The 21,843-nt window shown below is 40.5% G+C and overlaps 1 protein-coding gene across 2 annotated transcripts in view; it reads right to left on the bottom strand.

Moving 5' to 3' along the window:
- Positions 1 to 453: 453 nt before the first annotated feature.
- LOC120880914 (plasminogen activator inhibitor 2-like) overlaps positions 454 to 21,843 on the bottom strand; it is a 42,259-nt gene continuing 20,869 nt past the window's right edge. The window contains exons 1-8 of one of the 2 annotated variants that reach the window (XM_040264330.1): positions 17,746 to 17,779; positions 13,409 to 13,588; positions 9,173 to 9,292; positions 7,336 to 7,464; positions 6,574 to 6,691; positions 3,322 to 3,464; positions 2,279 to 2,443; positions 454 to 1,653 (exon numbers count right to left, since the gene is read on the bottom strand). In XM_040264330.1, coding sequence (XP_040120264.1) covers positions 1,249 to 1,653; positions 2,279 to 2,443; positions 3,322 to 3,464; positions 6,574 to 6,691; positions 7,336 to 7,464; positions 9,173 to 9,292; positions 13,409 to 13,579 — 1,251 coding nt within the window. In that variant the 5' untranslated portion in view covers positions 13,580 to 13,588; positions 17,746 to 17,779 and the 3' untranslated portion in view covers positions 454 to 1,248. Of the gene's footprint in view, positions 1,654 to 2,278; positions 2,444 to 3,321; positions 3,465 to 6,573; positions 6,692 to 7,335; positions 7,465 to 9,172; positions 9,293 to 13,408; positions 13,589 to 17,745; positions 17,780 to 21,843 lie in introns of those variants that run through there. The other variant, XM_040264331.1, reaches the window with a different exon arrangement.

Here is a 21,843-nt window from a genome sequence, read left to right as displayed (position 1 = left end):
TCAAAAGTGTTCAGTGCTATTTGAAGCAAACACACTTAAAATAAGTCAACTTATGTTTTCCTTCCACCCTTGTGCCCAGCTCAGCTCTACCCCTCTGAACTCTGTCAACTCACTCAGTGATTATGACCTTGATGCTATGTCTGTAACCACTAGACCTGGTGTTTATTCCTGATGTCCTAATTTGAATACAGGGGTCCCCAAAGGACTCTGACCCAAACTATCATTTTGAATTTTTATACATTTTTCTGCTGTGAGAAGGCAGTTCTAATCAATTTTTTACACGACTCCACCCTACCCCCAACACTGGGGCCCCTTGCAAAGCAGTTAGTTATTCCCTTGGCTCCTTTATTCTGTTTGCTTGGGTCTCACAAATGAGCTGTGATGTCTGATTTCTGAGAAACAAAATAAGGAGGTCTTATAACCTAAAGACCTAGTAGAATGTAAACAAGCAAATGGTTTGTGAAAATAGGTTTATTTTCTATATTTTAGCAACCTTACATAAGTTACAGCCACGTGTATGTGATACATGATGTTAGACATTGTTTAGAAATGCACACAATGTGTATTTCCCTGTTGTTCAATGCTTTCTTCTAGGTTTCTATTTCAAAAGGTCATGGAAGGCCACCTACTTATCCTTCATTATAAGAACATATACATATGCATGCATGCTTAGTCACTAAGTCATGTCTGACTTATTATAACCCCATGGACTGTAGCCTGCTAGGCTCCTCTGTCTATGGAATTTTCCAGGCAAGAACACTGAAGTGGGTAGCCATTTCCTTCTCCAGGGGATCTTCCTGACCCAGGGATGGAACTTGGGTATCCTGCATTGCAGGTGGATTCTCCATCCTCTGAGCCACCAGGGAAGCCCACAAGTACATATTTTTCCTTAGAAAGAAAAATAAGTGATAACTGGCTTTTGTAAATGTATCAACTATACTAGACAGTGACCATAATTTAAAAAAACAGTATATAAAATAATAAATAATACAGTAAAAGTTAATGCTATAAAATAAACCAAGAGGAAGAAAGAACTAAATGAGATATTATCCCATTTTAGGAGGCCAAATGATTAATAGGGGGGTAATGTTATGATTCACAGATGTCATGCTATGTCTGTTATCTAGGTAGTATGTAATAAAAGTTTTTCAGAAAAACAAAAACATGCAGAGAAGTTTTGGCACTTGCATAAATCCTGAGGCTTACACTCATTTTACAAATTCCTGTGCAGAAACAGAAACTTTCAATTTAGGGTGAGGCAAATCTGCCCAAAAAGAGGATGCTCTTGGTTATCTTGTGCATGATAAGGAAGAGGAAAGGATGGTCTGCCACAAACTGTGGGCCTCCATGGCCTGTTCTCCCTGTCATGATGGCCCCAGTGCCAGCAGCAGCCTCAGTGCCCTCCTCGTTCACTTCCACTGAAGCCTGATGGAACACTTCAGACAGAAACAGGTCATTCTTTCCCGACATGCCTGAGAAATTGGCTTGGCCCTGGCCAAAGGCATCGCCCATGCCCATGCTTGTAAGAATGGTCTTGAGTTCATAATGCTCTTCTAATTTGAACTCAGGGATGTACACCACCACGTCATCCTCGGCCATGGTGTCTTCACTGAGCCACTTGTTGAGTTTGTCATAGGTGATTTCACTTTCCAGCTACGAATCCAAAACATTAAAAAAACCAATGAATGCTTAGCAGAGAAGGGCAACAACCTCTAATGTTGACAACCAATGACTTCCCTATATTTTAGGTAATATTAAAATTTAACAGCTTGGTAAAAATTTTGCAAGAAGATAGCATGTATAACGTGTTTAAGACTGATGAACAACAGTGGGAAACCTGGCACAGTTCCTCTCAAACCAGTTCACATATTCAAACTGCACACCGTTTCCTCAGGTGTTCAGTTCAGTTCAGTTCAGTCGCTCAGTCGTGTCCAACTCTTTGAGACCCCATGAATCGCAGCACGCCAGGCCTCCCTGTCCATCACCAACTCCTGAAGTTGTAGGTATATGCAAGTGCTTCGCAGATGGCTCAGTGATAAAGAATCCACCTGCCAACGCATGTGGATTGAATAGGGAAGATTCCCCTGGAGAAGGAAATGGCACCCACTTCAGTAATCTTGACTGGGAAATCCCATGGACAGAGGAGCATGGTGGGCTATAATCCAGGGGGTCTCAAAGTGTTGGACCTGACTTAGCGACTAAATAGCAACAGCAGCAGACATGTGCAAAGGTGAGTTTGGCCCCAGAAGTTTAAAACAATGGAAGGTGGAATTCTTACCAACTCCAAGCCTGTAGAGGATTCAGCAATTCCATCTGGGAGCAGCAGGAACATACTGACATCGCCAGCGTATGGGAGTTCTAGAATCTGGACCTTCAGGTCTGCTATGTATCCAATGTTTAGCTTTTCATTCAGGAACATCATCTCTACTGATTTGCACTGAGTCTAAAGTAATTAAAAAGTAAAATATGAAAGTTGATAGTAAGATGTCAAAAGATTTACAATCAGACATAAAAGAGAATGGGTTATGCTTTTATGCTAAAGAAATATGTTTTTCAAAAATTAAAAATTTGTTTTAAAATTTGTTTAGAAATGTCAAAATATGTTTTAAAAATAAAAATTTATTATTTGCATATTCTTACAGTGATTCTGATCTATTTTGTTATTTTCAAGGTAGTACCCATTAGTAATAAGAGGGACAGTTATAATAACACTAAAACATTTGTTCAGTACCTACTAGCGGTCAAGAACTCTGCAAAATCTCACTGAATCTTTATAACAACCTTTTGGGTTGGAAATTATCATACTAGTTTCACAAATCAAAAAATGGAATGCATGAACCAGAAGTAACATCACAGTTGGTCAGTAGTAGAGCCTAAATGTGAGTCCAGATTGTGTAATTATAAAGCTCATGGTCTTCACCACTACTCATAAGGCCTCTCAGAAAATTACTGAGTGCTATTCAGTAACCTGAGTCAATAAACTATCCAGTGTGCATAACTTATAACTATTAATAGCAAATCATGTATGGGTATCAATGAAAGTGAAAGTGAAGTCTCTCAGTCATGTCCGACTCTTTGTGACCCCATGGACTGTAGCCTACCAGGCTCCTCTGTCCATGGGATTTTCCAGGCAATAGTCCTGGAGTGGATTGCCATTTCCTTCTCCAGGGGATCTTCCCAACCCAGGGATCGAACCCGGGTCTCCTGCATTGTAGACAGACGCTTTACCATCTGAGCCACCAGGGATTATTCTTTCTCTATTTTGTCAAAGGCCTTAAACTCTCTGTTAGGAAAATTCAATTTGTTGTCACTGTTTCATACCGAGTTCACTCGGAAAGGATAAAGTCCCTTTAATTTCTTCTGAAATGGAGTCTTCCACTTTCCTTTGAAGTAGACAGCATTCACCAGGACCATCATGGTGTCTACATTAACAGAACCTTCAGGTAGCAAGTTTGGGATTTTGCCTACAGAAAATATGATATATGTTTAGGTTTCATGATTAACAATTATGAAGTCATTATGATTTCTTGAGTCTTTTGAGTCACCATCAAGCTCAGCATCCACATTTATCATACTCTGCAGAGATGCTGACAGTCATTTTCAAATTTTTCTCTTAATTTATTTAAATCATAAGTAAAACTGAGACCAAAATTTTCAGGCTTACAAAATTCAAGAGAAGATGAAGAAGTAATATAATTATGATTTAGAACTACTATCAGACTTGGAAAATTTCTTAAAAGTTTCTTTTTAAAATTTATTTCCTTTGGCCACACTGTGCTGCACACAGGATTTTATTTCCCTGACCAGGAATTGAACCTGCATCCCTTGCTTTGAGAGTGCAGAGTCTTAACCCCTGGACCACCAGAAAAGTCCCAGAAAATTTTAAATTCTTTTTATACTGTTTTCTCAAAGTTTTGTAGTTATATGAAGTTAGTTCATTCAGATGGGAGTGAAAAAGAGACTCAAGGAATATAATGGGCTTCCCTGGTGGTCAGATGGTAAAGAATATTCCAGCAATGCAGGAGCCCCGAGTTTGGTTCCTTGGTGGTGAAGATCCCCTGGAGAAGAAAATGGCAACCCATTCCAGTATTCTTGCCTGGAGAATTTCATGGTCAGAGGAGCCTGGTGGGCTGCAGTCCCTGGGATCTCAAAGAGATGGACACAATCTAGTGACTAACACTAACAAGGAATATAATAGTGCATTTCCCCAGTAAGTCACTAGGGCTTCTTCTAGATCTGATCTAGAGAGCCCATGGGCCTCATTGATTCACCCAAAAAAATGTTTTGGAAGTTGTGCTAGACCTACATAAGGCATGGCACAGATTCCATTAAGTAAGAAAGGAAGAATTGTCCTGGGGAGGCTTAGAATACTGGAGCGACATTCTAAATCATTTAGGAAAAAAAAAAGTGCAGAAAAAAAAGTGCAGTAAGTTCTATAAGAGAGCTGAATAATGCAGAGAACTGTGACAACACAGAGAAGGGAGTGAATGATTGAGCCCAAAAAGGTTCCCAGAAATAATAATATCTGAGTGTGAAATTTTTTTTAAGTTAGTTTAAGAAACAGCCTATTTATAGTGAATACCTGCTCTGCAATATTTCAACCACATTACTTTATTTAACCTGACAACCACTCTAGTAAGGAAGTATTATTAGTGTTGTTTTACACAAGCAGGAAATCAACGCTGAATATTCTTTGGAAGGACTGATCCTGAAACTGAAGCGCCAATACTTTGGCCACCTGATGTGAAGAGTTGACTCATTGGAAAAGACCCTGATGCTCGAAAGATTGACAGCAAGAGGAGAAGGTGGCAACAGAGGATGAGATGGTTAGATGGCATCACTGGCTCAATGGACATCAGTTTGAGCAAACTACAGGAGATAGTGAAGGACAGGGAAGCCTGGCATCCTGAAATTCATGGGGTGGCAGAGTCGGACAAGACTTAGCAACTGAACAACAACACAAATGGACACTATAGTGAGATATTAATAACCTTTCCAAGGTCACAGTGCTTGAGAGCCAGTCAGAATTCCACCATCTTCCATTTCTACTGACAGACACGGGACTCAAGCGAACAGGTCACTGTAGTCTGACTAGTTTCAATATAGTTATTCAATATCTTCATTCAATATATCCCCTAGCAATTAAAATTCCTGGTTACTACTTGGAAATGGCAACCCACTCCAGTACTTTTGCTTAGAAAATTCCATGGATGGAGGAGGCTGTTGGGCTACAATCCATGGGGTCACACAGAGTCAAACACGACTGAGCGACTTCACTTCACTTCACTTGGAAATCTGCTGGGACTTTATTTAACTTTGTGACACACAGTATTTGATCATAACAAGGAAAAAAGAAATATTTTCTCAAATTACTATAAAAATCAGTCCAAATGACTATTTGGCATTTTTGCAATTCCACTGATTGATTTATAGTCATTCACCACAAATGCTTAGAAAGAAGAGAAATCTTTGCTGTTCTCAAAAAAGCAAAGCTTTCATGTGTCTCTTTAATTTTGCAATCCACTTTGACTTTCATTTCTGTTAAATCTTCACTTTCTCTGCTTTCTTTTTGTCAGTGGTGTGTAAATCTTTTAAAACAGTAATTTAAAAATCTAGAAATGAAGAACTGAAGTACAATAATACCTTTTTTCAATTCTACAGAACTTAATACAAGTTTTTCTATTATGGTAGCTAAGAAAGCAGGATAGCATACTATGGCATGAAATAATGTTTTAAACATAGGATGTAGGGATTTCCCTAGTAGTCCAGTGGCTAATATTCCATGCTCCCAATGTCAGGGGCCCAGATTCAATCCCTGGTGAGGGAACTATATTTCACACGCCACAAATGCGACCCATCACAGCCAAATAAAAACGTTTTTAAAAGTAAATAAATCAACACAGGAGATAAGTGAAAATATGTTTTCTGCATTAAGTTATCAAACTCTTTGAGCATTAAATTGAAGAATTCCAGAATTAGACTAAGGCTCAGAAGAAGAGGGAACCCCAGATGTACCACTAACAGATGGTGGCATCTTGGATGAGTCAGTTAAGAACTGAGGACATGTGTAACCAAGGTAGAAATAGCTTAGATGATCAATGAGAGATAAAGCAGGGACTGAAAGAAATTGAGAACATACTGACTCTGAATGGTGCAGTAGAAGAAAGAGTTAAAATTTTATGATCTCTCCTTTTTCCATTGCTGATATTCTCACACCAATTACTCAGTTGAAAACTGTGCCTTTGTTCTTTGCTTTTGTTCATAGTAAACATAAAGTCACAATTATTTCAATACTGATATTTCCTATCTTAGAAAAGATCTGCCTCTTACATTCTATTCTAAGGTAATAAGCCAAAACCAGATTATTGAAGTACTGAATATATATTTTCTATTAGGATGCCTCCATTATTTTTTTTCTCACTTAAAACACCACAAAGCTCAACAAGTATCAGGTTACATTAGCCAAAATAACTAAGGTTGGGAGTAAGGGTTAAGTTTAAGGACTTAAAAAAAAAAAAAAAATCAGAGTTTTCCACCTGGAAAGAAGAGCAGAAACTATTTCCTTGGTTTTACCTTTAGTTTGGGTCTTGACCCAGGAATTAATCTCTTTTCTGGTGTCTTCTGCACATTCTAGGAAGTCCACCGCCTGGGGTTCTGTAGAGTAATATTTCTTGGAGAGTTGCATGTATTCCTTTAAAGTGAAAACAATAATGACAAAGGGTACGTAGAATATACACCAAACAAGTGAAAGTGAAAGTGTTAGTCGCTCAGTCGGGTCCCACTCTGTGACTCCAAGGACTGTGGACCACCACTCTCCGTCTGTCCAGGGACTTCTCCAGGCAGGAATTCTAGAGTGGGTTGCCATGCCCTTCTCCTGGATACCCCACAAGCCGTGGTGTAATTGTAAATAACAGGTTTCCTGTTAAGATTGGGGAGCCTGAAGAAGGGGTAGCAGGGTGGCTGGGGCGCTGATTATGCGCTCTCTTGACCGCCCCCGCCCCAGTCCAGTCCAGACTGCATGTGTTCTCCTGCATACTGTGCATTATGAACAGAGTACAGAAGGAGAGGTTGGGCGTGGGGTTAGCGATTCTGGGAATAGCTGTGCCCACCTCCCGACTTGTGACTTTACAGGTGGGATTTCTACAGTAGAAAGAGGAAGCATCCATGGAGAGAGCGTAAGCATAGCTGCGTTGGATCTTGTCCCATGGACTCCGGGAGCCTTAGCGAGCCCGAGTGGAATTCTGACCCACTGGGAATGAATCAGAGAAAACAGCTTCGAAAGTGACCTAATTGCAAGTTTGGGGCCCTGCCATTTAAATCGCAGGTTTCACTCACTTCCTTGAATCTTGCAGACTTCTCTCCAAATAGCTTATTGGCACTTTCCAATAAATACTCCCCCGTGGACGCGTTGATGGCGTTGCTGAGAGAACGGAAGGATGAATGGATTTTCCCGGCAGCTTGTGCCTTAAAAGAAAAGGAGGGTTTCGTTTTATATAACTCAGGACTCCTAAACACGATATTTCTGAAGCAATAGTATTTTTTTCAAGGATATCAATAAAATGATGTATTAAAATATACATTTTTTTTCTGTCACTTTGAAGGTAACTCTGAGGAAATACTGTTGATATGGATGTAGTACATTAAAATTTATCAGATAATTTTTTACTTGTTTCAGACTTTGCTCTGCCTATGGATTGGATTTAACTGTGACAGAACTGAGATCCTAGAAAAAGTCAGGCTCCTTTGATACTTTAGTTAAACTATAAAGTCACTAAGCAATTTTTATTATATTAAAATGTTACCTTAGAAATGTTCTTTAAATATTTATTTAACTTCAACAAGTCCCATGGCATAATTAAGGGGTAGTCTGTGCAATGGAAAATCTGGAGTTTAGAAAACATAAAATCGAGGGGAGTTCCAATCCTCAACCTGAAGTTTGCAAGCACGATGACAGACACAGGGCTTAGTCACAGAAACGGCTGGGTGAAGTTGAGGTCAGAGCCCTGAAGATGAACCACCCGCTGTCCACCCACACCTGGCAGAATTGCCATATTGAAGAGGCCCTCTCTCCATCTTGAGTCTGTAATTCCCTGGGTGACAGGCAGGTGGAGCATTAGCGTTCCCAGGAAGGAAGAGATACCAGGACAGGCAGGTGGAGCATCAGCGTTCCCAGGAAGGAGATACCATGAGAGATATCTCCCCATGACCTAACTCAGGGGTGTGATAGTGGAAGTTGTTTACCAACAGGAGCCCGTCTACTCCAGGTTCTTATAATGTAGCTGGATGGCTGGTGTTTACGGAAATGAATTACTGGGAAAAGATATTATTAACCTGAGATAGATTAGATGAATGGATGATAGATAGACAGTAGATGATGATCGTGATAATGATGATAAATAGGTAGATAGATTGCTATTGTTCAGTTGCTAATTGTGATGAAGATAGATCAGCCCATAGGGAGAGAGAGAGATAGATACTGATAGATAGTAGATGATGATCATAATGATGATAATAGATAAATGTGTGCTCATGCTCAGTTGCTTGGTTGTGTGCAGCTCTTTGAGACTCTTTGGACTGTAGCCCACCAGGTTCCTCTGACCATGGGATTTTTCTAGCAAGAAGACTGCAGTGGATTGCCATTTCCTGCTCCAGGGGATCTTCCCACCCAGGGACTGAACCCACATGTCCTGCGTCTCCTGCACTGCAGGCGGATTCTTTACCACTAAGCCATCAGGAAAGCCCTGGATAGATAGATAGAGAGGAGATAAAGGATATGTGAAGGTCAGAGACGTCTCCTGAAGTCACCAAGCCTGGCCATCTCCATTCCTCAATTACTTGTCACTGCTGACTCTGGGAATCTACATTCACACATGTATTCTAGGAGTCTCTACAATGGCTTTAGAATAAATTATACATACCCAACTAATGGCAGAGTGATGTGACAGAATTTAGAAACAGTCTTGACCTGGAAGTCATAAAACCTGGATTCTACCCCAGCTCTGCCCTTCCTTATCAGAGTGACCATAAGATATTCACTCAAGGACTGTGAGTCTTAGTTTTCTACTGTGAAAAATTGACGTTGTACTAGATTTCTTCATAAATATTGTGACTTTATAACAAGAAGTTTCTGGAAGCAAAACCCAAAAGAACTAGGAACGGATGAGTCAGATACCTGCAAAATAGCATCAGGATAGGTGTCCCTCTGGATCTGCTGCATGAAATCACAACTGGTGAGACTCTGTGGGGTCACTGGGGTGCCTTTGTGGACTCCAACTTGGTTAAACTGAAGCACCTACAATTGGAATTCGAGAAAATTGGGTACATTTTTTTTGCTGCATTATTTAGCTTTTAAACCAACAGTTGTCAGGTACCTCTTAGTGGTCCTACGTCTAGTTCCCTGCCTTTGTGTCTGGGCAAAAAGTCAATGAGATTCCCTTCATAGGAATTAGCATGAGTTATTTTATACTAATTCAAATACTGGCCATTTTGACAATAATTTTTTTATTATGAGATGATTTATAACATTTTAATTAAATTATCACCCAACTCATAAATTGCCTTGAAAGAAGTATTAAGGTTAACTCCTGACCTTTCAACTCCCTATTCAGTGGCCTTACATGATATACCCTTCTGTGGTGGTTTAGACGCTAAGTTGTGTCTGACTCTTGTATCCCCATGGACTGTAGCCTGCCAGGCTCCTCTGTCCATGGGATTCTCCAGGCAAGAATACTGGAGTGGGTTGCCATTTCCTTCTCCAGAGGATCTTTTCAGCCCAGGGATCGAACCAGGGACTCCTGCATTTCAGGCAAATTCTTTACTGACTTAGCTACAAGGGGAGCCCTTTATACCCTTCTAATCTGTCAAAAATTAGCAGCCACAGCTATCTTAAGCACAAAAACAGGTTGCTCAGTATTACCAGGAATCATTTAAACATTTCCACATGTGAAGAAATCCCTCACTTCTGTCCAAGTTGGGGGCAGATGGCAGGAGTGAGATGAAAATATGAATTTCTTTTTAAAAATATTTATTTTCATTTATGGATGTATTTAGCTGCCCCTGGTTGAGGCAGACAGAATCTTTAGTTGAGGCATGCAGGATCTTTAGTTTCCACATGTTCCCCGACCAGGGGTCAAACCCAGGGCCTCTTGCATTGGGAGCACAGAGTCTTAGTCACTGGACCACCAGGAAGTTCCAATGTGAATTTCTTTATGTTGTAAGTGGCAGATCCAGCTAACAGTGAAGCTGGCAGGTGCAGACTTGCCCTGGAAGGTACTCAGGTCCCCTCTCCAATATTGTAGATTCCTCAGCTTGGCCCTGCTGCCACCCACCCATCCCCACCTCCAGCATCTCTTGGGTCCCAGCCCTAGAGGGCCCCAGGCAGGGAGGAGCTTATTGGTAAATGCGTTGATGGTGGAGGTTCTGCCAAGTGAAGGAATGCAAGTTTGTCCAGCAGATGGTGGGTGAATTTCTAGTCTGGAAGGAGAGGTGTTAGGATTTCTGGGATCTTTCTCTGCTCTTCAGATCATATGTTATAAGTTCCTACCTAATACTCTCTGAAAAGAAGCGGTCTGACTGCCGCTGCACAAGGGGGACTATTTTGTGTAAGAGCTTCTCTGGTTGGCCTACCTTTTAAGGAAGTTGACCCATAAGTCAGGGTCTCTGGGCAGCACTGAAGCCCTTTAGAGTCACGGCAAGAGTCCTTGCAGGTGGGGCATGTGAAATGATCCTGAGCCAGGCTGAGGCAGGCACCCTGCCCAGAGAGGTGGCCTGCCCTGGGCCGGTCTATGGTCTTATCCTAAAGATAAGAGCTGGGTAAAAATACTCCTGCAAATCTCACATTGTGCTCTGTAAGAGGGTATATATTTATTCTATTTACCCTTTTTTTCCATTACAACTGCTCCAGCCTTACCAACTACACCTGTTCCAAACTTTGTGTGGCTTCTTCCTGCCCTGATTTTCTCATCTGTAAAGTGAGTATGGTAATCAGAGCACCTACCTCATAGGATTTTGTATTCTGTGGATAAATTCCTAAAACATTCAGATGCCTGGATGGGACATTGTAAGTATCAGCTAAGAAAACAATTAGCTCCACCATGTACCTCTCCAGTTAACTGTAATCTTCATACCCATCTTGCCCAATACACATTTTCACTTACATTTTAAAAATAAGACAGTTACCACTAGACTCTTCTAAGTTATCAAATGGTGTTTGAGAGGTCTGTAACCAATGTACAAAATATGTGGTTAATCATCCACATTACGTATGATCAAATTAATATAGTTCATAGGTACAGAAAGTCTTCCATCCAAGTACTAACCAGGCCCAGCCCTGTTTAGCATCCAAGATCAGGAAGGTCCAGGGTGGTATAGGCATAGACCGTACAGAGTTTCTTTTAGGGGAGATGAAGATATTCTAAAATTAGATTGCGATGATGGCTGTACAATTCTTGTGAATATACTAAGAACTACTGAATTATAAACTTTAAATGGGTGAATTTTATGAAATGTGAATTATAAATCAGCAAAGCTGTTCTTAAAAAATAAAATAAAATAATAAGAAAGCTGAGGCTCAGAGCGTTTAAATGTCTTCACTTACACACCTAGTAAGTAGCAAAGCCATCAACCAAAGACAGGCAGGTCTGTCCCCAAAGTCCAGGCTTTCACCTTCTTCCCATGTAGCAGAGTTACAAGAAAACTATTGCATATAAAATCCTTGTTCCATGTGTAGAAAATACTTTCCAAACACAGAAAAACTGTGTTGTACCTGAGTGACCAATAAGTTACTTTTCCTCTGGTATCAAAATCAAGGTTTTTACTTGTAGCACCTAGAGCACTTTGTAAAAGATTTCCCTGGTGGTCCAGTGGTTAAGACTCCATGCTTCCAATGCAGGGGGCATGGGTTCGAGCCCTGGGCAGGGAACTAACATTCCACATGCCTCACAGTATGGCCAAAAACTAAATAAAAAATGAAGTCCTTGATGTTTTCTAAAGTTTTTAATGGAGTTCACTGCCTTTATTTATTTTTTTTCAAGGCAAAGAAAATAAAGGGAAAGGTGTTTTACAAAATCTGGCTGGTATCAGAGAGTTGAGCAATGGGGCTTTGTCTTAAGTCTTCATGTTTAAACTGCCACAAACACAGAGAGCAAAGCTCCCATCCTTTTTCCTCCTGCGGTGAGATCGGCTAACACTCTGTGTGAGCCACACCAAACAAGTCCTGCTTTAAATGGGTCACCATGTACCTGGATGACTGTATCCAACTATCTGTATTCACACACTTGGGTGCGATTCTTACGAGAAACTCAACAGTAGCCAGTGGCATTCTGGTGTGACTGAAAGCAGCATCCCTGCTTGTGGGAAACCAGAGCTTGTACTCATAGCATTCAGTGCTAATGTCTATATAAACGGGACTAGGAAAGAATTTTAATGGTATAATTACCTTGTCTGGTCATGGACCCAGGGAAGACAGGATCCTGTGAATTATTTTTAATTAATTTATTTATTTTAATTGAAGGCTAATTACTTAAGAATATTGTAGTGGCTTTTGCCCTACATTGACATGAAGGATCATGTGAATTTTAATAGCCCTGCATTCATCCCATAGGTGGATTGCTGTGTACAGGCAAACTAGTTCAACGTGTTTCCACAGTCCCAGACTCAGTGAAAGGGTCTCCTGACTGACCTGGTGTCTGTTCACCAAGGAAGGAGGCCAGTGGCCCTGACAGAAATCCACCACAGTGCTGTCCCACCCCTGACCACCTTGACATTGAGGATTGGCCATCCCGTCAGCCCCATTTTGTTGACATGAGCTCACAGGGTGGAGAATGTTGGCTGAGGCCCTCTGAAGTCATGGTGCTCTCTGTGCCTCCCTCAGAGTGCAGAGACCGAGCTCTGGGACAGTTTTTTTTTCCTCTTCATAGAACTCTCAAAACCACTAAGAGGAATTCTTTACATAAATGGAAGGAGCCTGAGATGACAGAACAGAAACCAGAGGAACCCCTGGGAAAGGTGCTTCAGTCCCACTGCTCATCCGTCAGTGACACTTGTCTTAAAACCCATAAGAGATAAAGCACACAAATCCTTTGAAAAATATAAACATTATCAGATGTCAGATATGGTCACTATTAACTATTTCTAACATTGTAGGAAACTCTGATAATCCTCCTGCTATATCAACCATTGAGGGTTTTTGTGGTTTGGCTCTTTTATAGATTTGAATCTAAGTAACACATGCTGTCATGGTTTGTGATGATTGCTGATGACATTGGTTCAATCCCTTGTGGAGGAAGTAAGATTCCACAAGCCACTGACTTTGTTTTAGTCCAGATACCACAAGCATATAATCAGATCAGTTCTGCAATTCAGTTCAGGAATCCTTCAGTCCCAATTGGGAACTTGAACAGAAACTTACTTGGGCTATCTGGTCTGCAGTATTTCCCCGGGCGCCCAGGTAGACCATGGCCATGGTGGAGGAGATGCTCCAGGGACAGAAGAAGATATTCTGGGTGTTGGCGCTTGTATTTGCCAGGTGCTTGAAGAAATTGAGGGCAAAGATTGTATTTGCCACATTAAGTTCTTCCATTGTCTCAATCTGGAAAGAAAACGAGGAAAAGCAACAGCTCTAAAAGATGAGTCAACATTTTGAGGGATGTCAGCAGCATAGTACAGGCTGTACTCTGCACAGGGCAGGGGTTCCCTCTCTGTTCTTCCTTCACTGAGTAGGGTCAGCAGCTTCGTGACCCTGGGACCTGTGCAGCCACAAAATGTTCCACTCTCTGTGCAATGAGCTGCTGTCACAACCTGGCAATTCCTTAAGGATTTTATACAAAGGATCCTGCCCACATTTCCCTTTTGCACTGGATCCTGCAAATTACACAGCTGATCCTGAGATAGAGGGAACAGTCCTTTGATGCGTGGTGACCCTCCACCTCATAATAATGCTAATAACAGCAATAACAATAAATAGCCCTGATTGAATTCTTAACTGTACAACAGATGCTGTGTTCAACATTTCACCTGTACTAACCAGGTAATCCTTACACAAGCCCTGTGAGAAAGGCACTGCTATTCTTGTGCTTACAAAGGAAAAATCTACGGCCCAGAGAGAATCAGAAAAGTGACCCATGTCACTCAACTATAAGGGACAGGCCTGGATATTGAAGGTGGGTGGGTACCTCCAGGGTCATACTCTCAACCTCAGTGTTGTACCTACAAACACACATCACACATACAGACACACAGATACACACACGAGGGCCTTCCCTGGTGGCTCAGTTAGTGAAGAATCCACCTGAAATGCAGAACACCATCTGCAATGCAGGAAACTCAGATTCGATGCCCAGGTTGGGAAGATCCCCTGGAGAAGGAAATAGCAACCCACTCCAGTGTTCTTGCCTGGGAAATCTCATGGACAGAGAAGCCTAGTAGGCTACAGTCCACAGGGTCACAAGAGTCTGTGGACACGACTTAGTGACTAAACCATCACCATCATACACACTAGAGGCAAATACACACATATTTAAATGCATGCCACGTGCACTCATGCTCTTGTTGCCCCCAGTGGAGATGGTCAAACTCCTTTCTAGAAGTGACCTAGACTCACCGTTCAAGAGTGGGCATTTCACATCACCCTATCTCCCATTCCTGGGCCCCCTCCCTCACTCACACACCACAGCCCCTCCAAAGCTCCTCTGTGCTGAGCAGTTCATTACTGGGAGTGCTGGAAAGGCCCCCTCCTCCCACCACCCCTAGCAGGGCAGTCAACACCAGGTCCCCCTTCAAGGGTGGTCCTGGATATATGGAACTCACACACACACACCATCCACCATCTGAAGATAAATGACAGATACATTTCCATGACCTAAGACTCACATGCAGTCAAATGCTTGGACACACCTGGGTGTGGGTGGGTACCTGCTGGTTCTAGCCAACAGATTGTATCTTATGTTTTCATAATGGCTTCAAACACACCCTGTACTTACCAAAATCTATAAATATACCAAGTGACGCTGACACTCCTCACTCCACAGGAAGCCTTCTGGGGACGGTGGGAGAGCTGCTGGGAGCAGCTCTGTAGGAGGTGCTCTATAGCCCTGGGCTCCCTCAGGAGGGTCTCCAGGCTCCTGGCTCCCTAGTCCATGGGTGTCTTATGTGAACATTTGGTTCATGAACATTTCTTGTGAAAAAAGTGATTGCCATTTGTATCAAAATTTCTCATGTGAGTTACCACCCAATTGTATTTTATCAAGACAAAATAGTAAATTCAATAAAATTTGTCACTGAAACTCCCTCATGTCTTGTCTCCTTTAATATTTGATATTCACAGGATCAGCGTGAGGTATGTAGAGGTTACATCCTGATGCCCAGAGAGGTTAAGTAACTTATAAAAGTTCACAGAGTTTGTATGTAATGGTGCAGGGATTCAAGCTTCAGAAACCCACTCTATCCAATGTCACTTACACTTTACCTGCTGAAGTTTAATTACTATGTGTAAGAGTTTCACCCAGTTACTGGTTTGAGAAATGCTAGAAAAAGGAAATAAAAAGAGGAAGGAAGCCAGTTTTTGATACTTCTAGAAGGTCTATTAAGGTTATTAAAAGTCAGTTTCTTTTTTGCTTGCTTCGTCACTGAGATCGGATTAACCTGGGTGACAGAAATTTGTTTCCTCTGCCTTCTACATTTTAAATCATCTTTATAATGAATTATTCCTGGGTAGATCTTTTTTTGCAAATTGTCTCAAAAACATTTCAGAAACAGAGAATTAATAGTATAAATATTGCTCTATTGTGTATGAAAAAATAAAGAATCAGAGCTAGAAAAATAAATTTAAGCCTGGGAATTCCCTAATGGTGCAGTGGCTAAAACTCTGAACTTTCATTGCTGAGGGCATGGGCTCAATCCTTGGTCAGTGAACTAAGATCTCACAGTCTGCACCGTGTGACTAATTAATTAATTAATTAATTAATGTAGGCCCCTCCTATACCCAATTCTTTATAATGACCTGAATAGTCAGTCACTTTGACACTAACAAAATTTAAGTGTCAAAACAGTAAGGGCTTTTAATGCCAAGTTAGAATTTCAGTTGACTGTGACTATTTTTATAAAAAATTAAAAAATGAGTAAGGACAAAATTAAATCACCCCAGATATATTTACTTGTTTTAAAAACATTTAAAGATAGGTGCAATTAACTGCATTTAACATAAAAAATAATGTGTTATGTCTATATCACAGTTACCAAATTCCTTCAGCCTTACTGTTTTATTTAACTTGCATAATTACTTGTCTGATAAAGCTAGTAATTCCTGTTATACCAGTGAGAATATGATGTCCATATCACAGCTAGTTTCAAAGCCTAGACTAGCTTCTGATCCCAGCTCTAGTGCTGTTCCTACAGATGTTTCAAATGTTTGAGAAGTTTATATTTGTAGAAATCTATGAATATATTTTATAAGCTGCTACTGCTGCTGCTAAGTCGCTTCAGTCGTGTCTGACTCTGTGCGACCCCATAGATGGCAGCCCACCAGGCTCCTCTGTCCCTGGGATTCTCCATATATATACATAACGTGTGTGTGTGTGTGTGTGTGTGTCTTCTGACTCTACCACACATCCACCCTGCATTTAATTGGGAATCTGCCTAAGACCATGTAAAATCGAAGTCACTGAGTGACATCAGAATCTCTCAGAACAGGAAACACCTGTTGTGAATTTCTTAACACTAGAGTGAGCTACACAACTTCAACAATTTCTAGAGATTATGCTCCTAACTAACGTTTAATATCATCTTTAGAGGAATAAACAGATGAAAAGCATTTGTGGGGCTGGTCTCTATGATGTTTGTGTCACTTCCTGCAGCACAAGTTGACAGACGTGCCAATGAAACTTGGCACAGACGACAAAGAGCTCAGACCCACAACCACAGTCCTTCTGCTCACTGGCATCGAATGTTAGATTTGAGTTTGCTGTAGTATTTTTAAATGAATTTTTTTGCAGTAACACAGTGTAAATATTTTGAAATTGACCAGAAAAATTAATGACACAGAAGAAACAATACTTCAAGGAAATTTCCTATTCCAAATTACCAACTTTTGCCCTCACAAAATTAAAAACCTTTTCTGTATTTGATTCTGTTCATAATGAAGTTATTTGTTTATGGGATATTAAATTATTTATTGAACTATTACTTCAGTCCGATCCAGCAACTAACTGGGCTGTTCTTTCTCTTTCACTAAACAGACCAATTATCAAACTAAATTCAGTAAGTATATTCTGGTATTGAATTGAACCACCCAGATTTTGCTTAATTCCTGGTTAAGATGAAAACTGAGTCCTTTTTTTGTCTTTATCATATTTATACACAATTTATAAATTACTTTCAGTTACTAAAATAATCCTTTTTAATTGGTCTGGCTATTTTCATTAAATTCAGTGCCAAATACTAACTAGTAAAGGATACACACATTCTGAGCTATTTGGTAAAACTGACATCACAACCAGAACATACATTTTGGTTTGATGAATGTTACATAGGCATTTGCTGGTCTCTGAGATTTAAGATCAGGTCTAAGTTAATTTAATTCAAATCTTGAACCAAAATATTCTCAAACAAGCAACTAAACAAGAAAACACCATTAAATTTTTACTCATCCTCTAAAAACATCCCACAGTTTAATTTTCATTATATTAATAATACGAGTATGCAAAATAAAACCCTATTTCATAGGCAGAGATAAAGAAATGACTGAAATACCTGGTTCTTCTCTGGCTGACAGGAAACGGTGTTCTGAGTGTTGTTAGAGTTCAGACATGGCAATGACTGGTTTTATAAAGCTCTGCCCCTCCCACATGGCATTTTTTTTTCTCTCTATCTGTATCCTTTGAGTGATTCAACATTTTACTCAGACATCATTAGAATAGAAATGCTTGTTTGCTAAGGCATCATTTAAGAAATTTGTTGGAAAGATGACATCATTCAGAAACTTAAGAATTTGGCAATACTTACACATGCCTGTTAAAATTAGCTAAAATCTGTCAGCCCTAGTTTCAACAGTCCCCGCTATAACTTGCTCTCCTAGTAAGAAATTCTATAATATCTCTTCTATCTTTTGACAAGAATGGCCTGGGAGCGTTTTGCAATACTTAAAAGTAATGGAATCCTTTGTCTTTTGAATCTAGACAGCCCACAAGCAATTCTTTGGGAACAGAAAAAAAAAACAAAAAACAAAAACACTTTTCTTCCTTATAAATTCTCTATTTTAAACCCTCTTACATTTTCTCAAGCTATAATTTCTGAAATAATTCTGGGTTCCACCCTAATCTCCTGTCACAAACCACACCCAAAGAATGTTTCATTTGCCATTTTTTAGAACATAAATCTTATCTTTAACTAAACAGTGAAAATCCACTGTGCACTTTAAGTTAACTTTTAAGTGGGTAAATTATTTTAAGGTGTTAATTGGAATTTGTGATGTCGAAAATATGATTCTGAAAATTACTAGATTTTTAGATACAACCAAAGGAATCCGAAGAGTAAAAATAGATAAAAGATATGCGTAATGAAAGAGAAGCTGAGTTTTAAAATGTTCATATTGTTAGAGCTTATTGAAAAGTGTTTACAACACATTGTAAAGATAGCTTTTCTTCTCTTCACTTTGTTTCTTTATTGAAGCATAGTTGATTTAAACTTCACAGCAAAGTGACTCAGCTTTACAAATATAAATAGTTTTTTTGTTTGTTTTTTTATATTCTGCTATCATGGGCTTCCCAGATGTCACTAGAGGTAAAGAATCCTCCTGCCAATGCAGGAGACTAAGAGAGGCAGACTCGATCCCTGGATCAGAAAGATCCCCTGGAGTAGGAAATTGCACTCTACTCCAGTATTCTTGCCTGGAAAATCCTGTGGACAGAGGAACCAGGTAGGCTACAGTCCATAGGACCACAAAGAGTCAGAGATGACTGAGCATACACAAACACCATTATGGCTTATCCCAGGAGATTGGATATACTTTCTCTGTGCTATACAGTAAGGCCTGGTTATATACCTATTCTAAATGGAATAGTTTGCATCTACCAGCCCCCAAATCCCAGTCTATCCCACTTCCTCTCCTCTCTCCCCCTTGCCAACTACAAGTCTGATCACTAGGTCTCAATCTGTTCCACAGATGTTCACTCACTTCACATTTTAGATTCTACATATAAGTGATATTACATATTTGTCCTTCTCTTTCTGATCTACCTCACCTAGTAAGATAATCTCTAGTGGCACACTTAACTTTTATGCATAGGAAATCCCCAAAGCAATAGGGATGAAAAGAAGTAAAAGCACCTTGCTTCTTCTCTGCTGGTGTAGCAAGCCCCATATCTCCACTTGAAGAGCTGAGTTGACAATCTGGGGTGTCCTCGAAACCAAGCCTGTGAGTTTGAGCCTAGTGTGAGCTTCTTAGCTTGACTGTGGTCCACAGAGCCAGACTTATCTTTAGCTCTTCTTGCTAATGTGAGTCTCTGGTCAAAAAGGAGGAGGTTGACTTAACCCAAAGTGTTAGTCGCTCAGTTGTGTCCGACTCTTTGTGACCCTATGGACTGTAGACCTCCAGGTTTCTCTGTATATGGGATTCTCCAGGCAAGAATACTGGAGAGGAGAGCCATTCCCTTCTCAGGGGATTTTCCCACCCAGGGATCGAACCCAGGTTCCCTGCACTGCAGGATGATTCTTTACCACCTGAACCACCAGAATTAACTCAAACCCCTCGTTATTATTAAAGGGACAATGAGATAGGTGTGTTCTTCAGAATCTGTATCTGGCCATCAAAAGCCAAATTATTCGGTTTAATAATTTCTGGAAGATGTCAAGTCACATAAAGAAAAAGAGCTGAAATTTCACTTCCAGAGTGATCTTTCAAATCCTCGGTTTCTCCATTAGACCACAGAAAACTTGCAGGCAACCACTGACCCTTTCATAAAATTTCACAGCCACTTCTCTGCCTCAGTGAACTTTTAGTGGGTGCTATTGCTTAGTGGTCTAGGTCTCTCCTCTTTCAATTTGTTCAACTGTTTTTTAACCACACATAGGCAGCACAACAGTCTCCTAAGCCAATTTATTCCCACTGAATCAAATCTGTATGATTTGATTCACACTCCATAGTGTCCAGTCTGACTTCTACCAAACTCGGTGAATTCCTGCGATATAGAACCATACCCTTTCAAGTTGAACTTGCAACATAAAAATGTATGATTATTAATTAATTAACCTTGTGTGTTCCAGCTGTTTCACCTGGGTTGAGATTCTGTCACTAACTAGGTTATATACTTCATTCCTTTTCAGCAGTAAGAACAGTGCTGAGCATCAAATGGACACTGAATTTTTTTTGATGAACTGAATAAGATGCTAAAACTCTCTAGAAAGACCTTATAGTGTGGTGAGCAAAGATGTGGATTTTGAGAGACTCCAAAAGTCTGATTTGAAACATCTTCATGCCATTTAGTGGGAAGCCCTGGTAGCTCAGACAGTAAAGAATCCACCTTCCTGTGCAGGAGAAGCGGGTTTGATTCCTGGATCAGGATGATCCCCTGGAGTAACAAATAGCAACCCACTTCAGTATTCTTGCCCGGGAAAGCCCATCGATGGAGGAGCCTGGTGGGCTACAGTCAATGGGGTTACAAAAGAATCGGACACGACTTAGTAACTAAACAACAACAAGGATGCTATTTACTAGTTGTATGTCCTATCATTGTGCTTAGTCGCTTCGTTGCATTTGACTCTTTGCACCTCCATGGACTGTAGCCCATCAGGCTCCTCTATCCATAGGGATTCTCCAGGCAAGAATACTGGAGTGGGTAATCTTGTGCAAATACCTCAGGTTCTCTAAGCTTACATTTCCTAACATGCTCCACAGCTGGAGCATTTCATTGCCAATGCAAGAGCAGTTCATTTTTCACATCTTTCTTCCTGATTTTCAGTATTATTCAGAGCTTTCTTGATCTTGGGAAGAAGGACCTAGTTGCCCATCTAGAGGGTGGAGAGACAACCCAGTTCTAGTCAATGAGATGTGGGAGAAGTCTGCTGGGGAAAATCTGGGGAAATTTTTCTCTCCTGATAAGAGGGAGATATGCAAAGAGAACCCCCTGCCCTACATCACACCTCCTGCCCAACCTTGAGCAGACTTGTGTGAAGATATGATATGGGGAAATGCTATAGCCATATCGCAACCACGGGAAGCTGGAAAGACTTGTAGAGATGCCAAACCAGAACCCTGACATCAGAGTTCCTAGCCAATGCTGGAAACCACCTACATTCAATTTTTGTTCTTGTTGTTACTGTCATAATAGATTATAAATAAATCTGTATTGTTTAGGCATTGTGAGCCAGCTCAGGTCCTCATTAGCAGCCAAAAGCATTCCTAAAGACACAGACTTTTGTGAAGAATGAATGAGTTACTGTCTGTCAAGTACTTAACATATTATTCTTCACATGGCAAGTGCCTCATGGTGTTAGCTGGTATAACAGAGTGATTGATGGTGTCCAGGTGTGGAAGTCGCCTCCCTGCCTAGATTAAAGCAATTTGATAAGCTCAACATCCGAAAAAAAGACATTCACAAATCAAGCAATTAGAGAAAGTTGTAAAAAGCAATATATGATTCAGAGCCAAATTGAATAGGGTCAAAGGTAGGAAGTGTTATAGGGAGGAGAGGAAAGCATTAAAACTGTGTGTGAGGACCTCAAGGAAACAGTTGAGATAAATTTTTAAAAATGGAGATGGAAAAAGAAAGACACTAAAACTACAAAGTGGGGAGCACACTGACTGGCTGACTGAGGTCTGCCTGGAGCAGTCAGTGTCCAGGAGCTGGAGAG

The sequence above is a fragment of the Oryx dammah genome, unplaced genomic scaffold (genome assembly GCF_014754425.2).
Source record: "Oryx dammah isolate SB20612 unplaced genomic scaffold, SCBI_Odam_1.1 HiC_scaffold_22, whole genome shotgun sequence".
Classification (NCBI taxonomy): domain Eukaryota; kingdom Metazoa; phylum Chordata; class Mammalia; order Artiodactyla; family Bovidae; genus Oryx; species Oryx dammah.
Note: the sequence above shows the minus strand (reverse complement) of the source record. Positions and strands in the feature narration are given on the sequence as shown.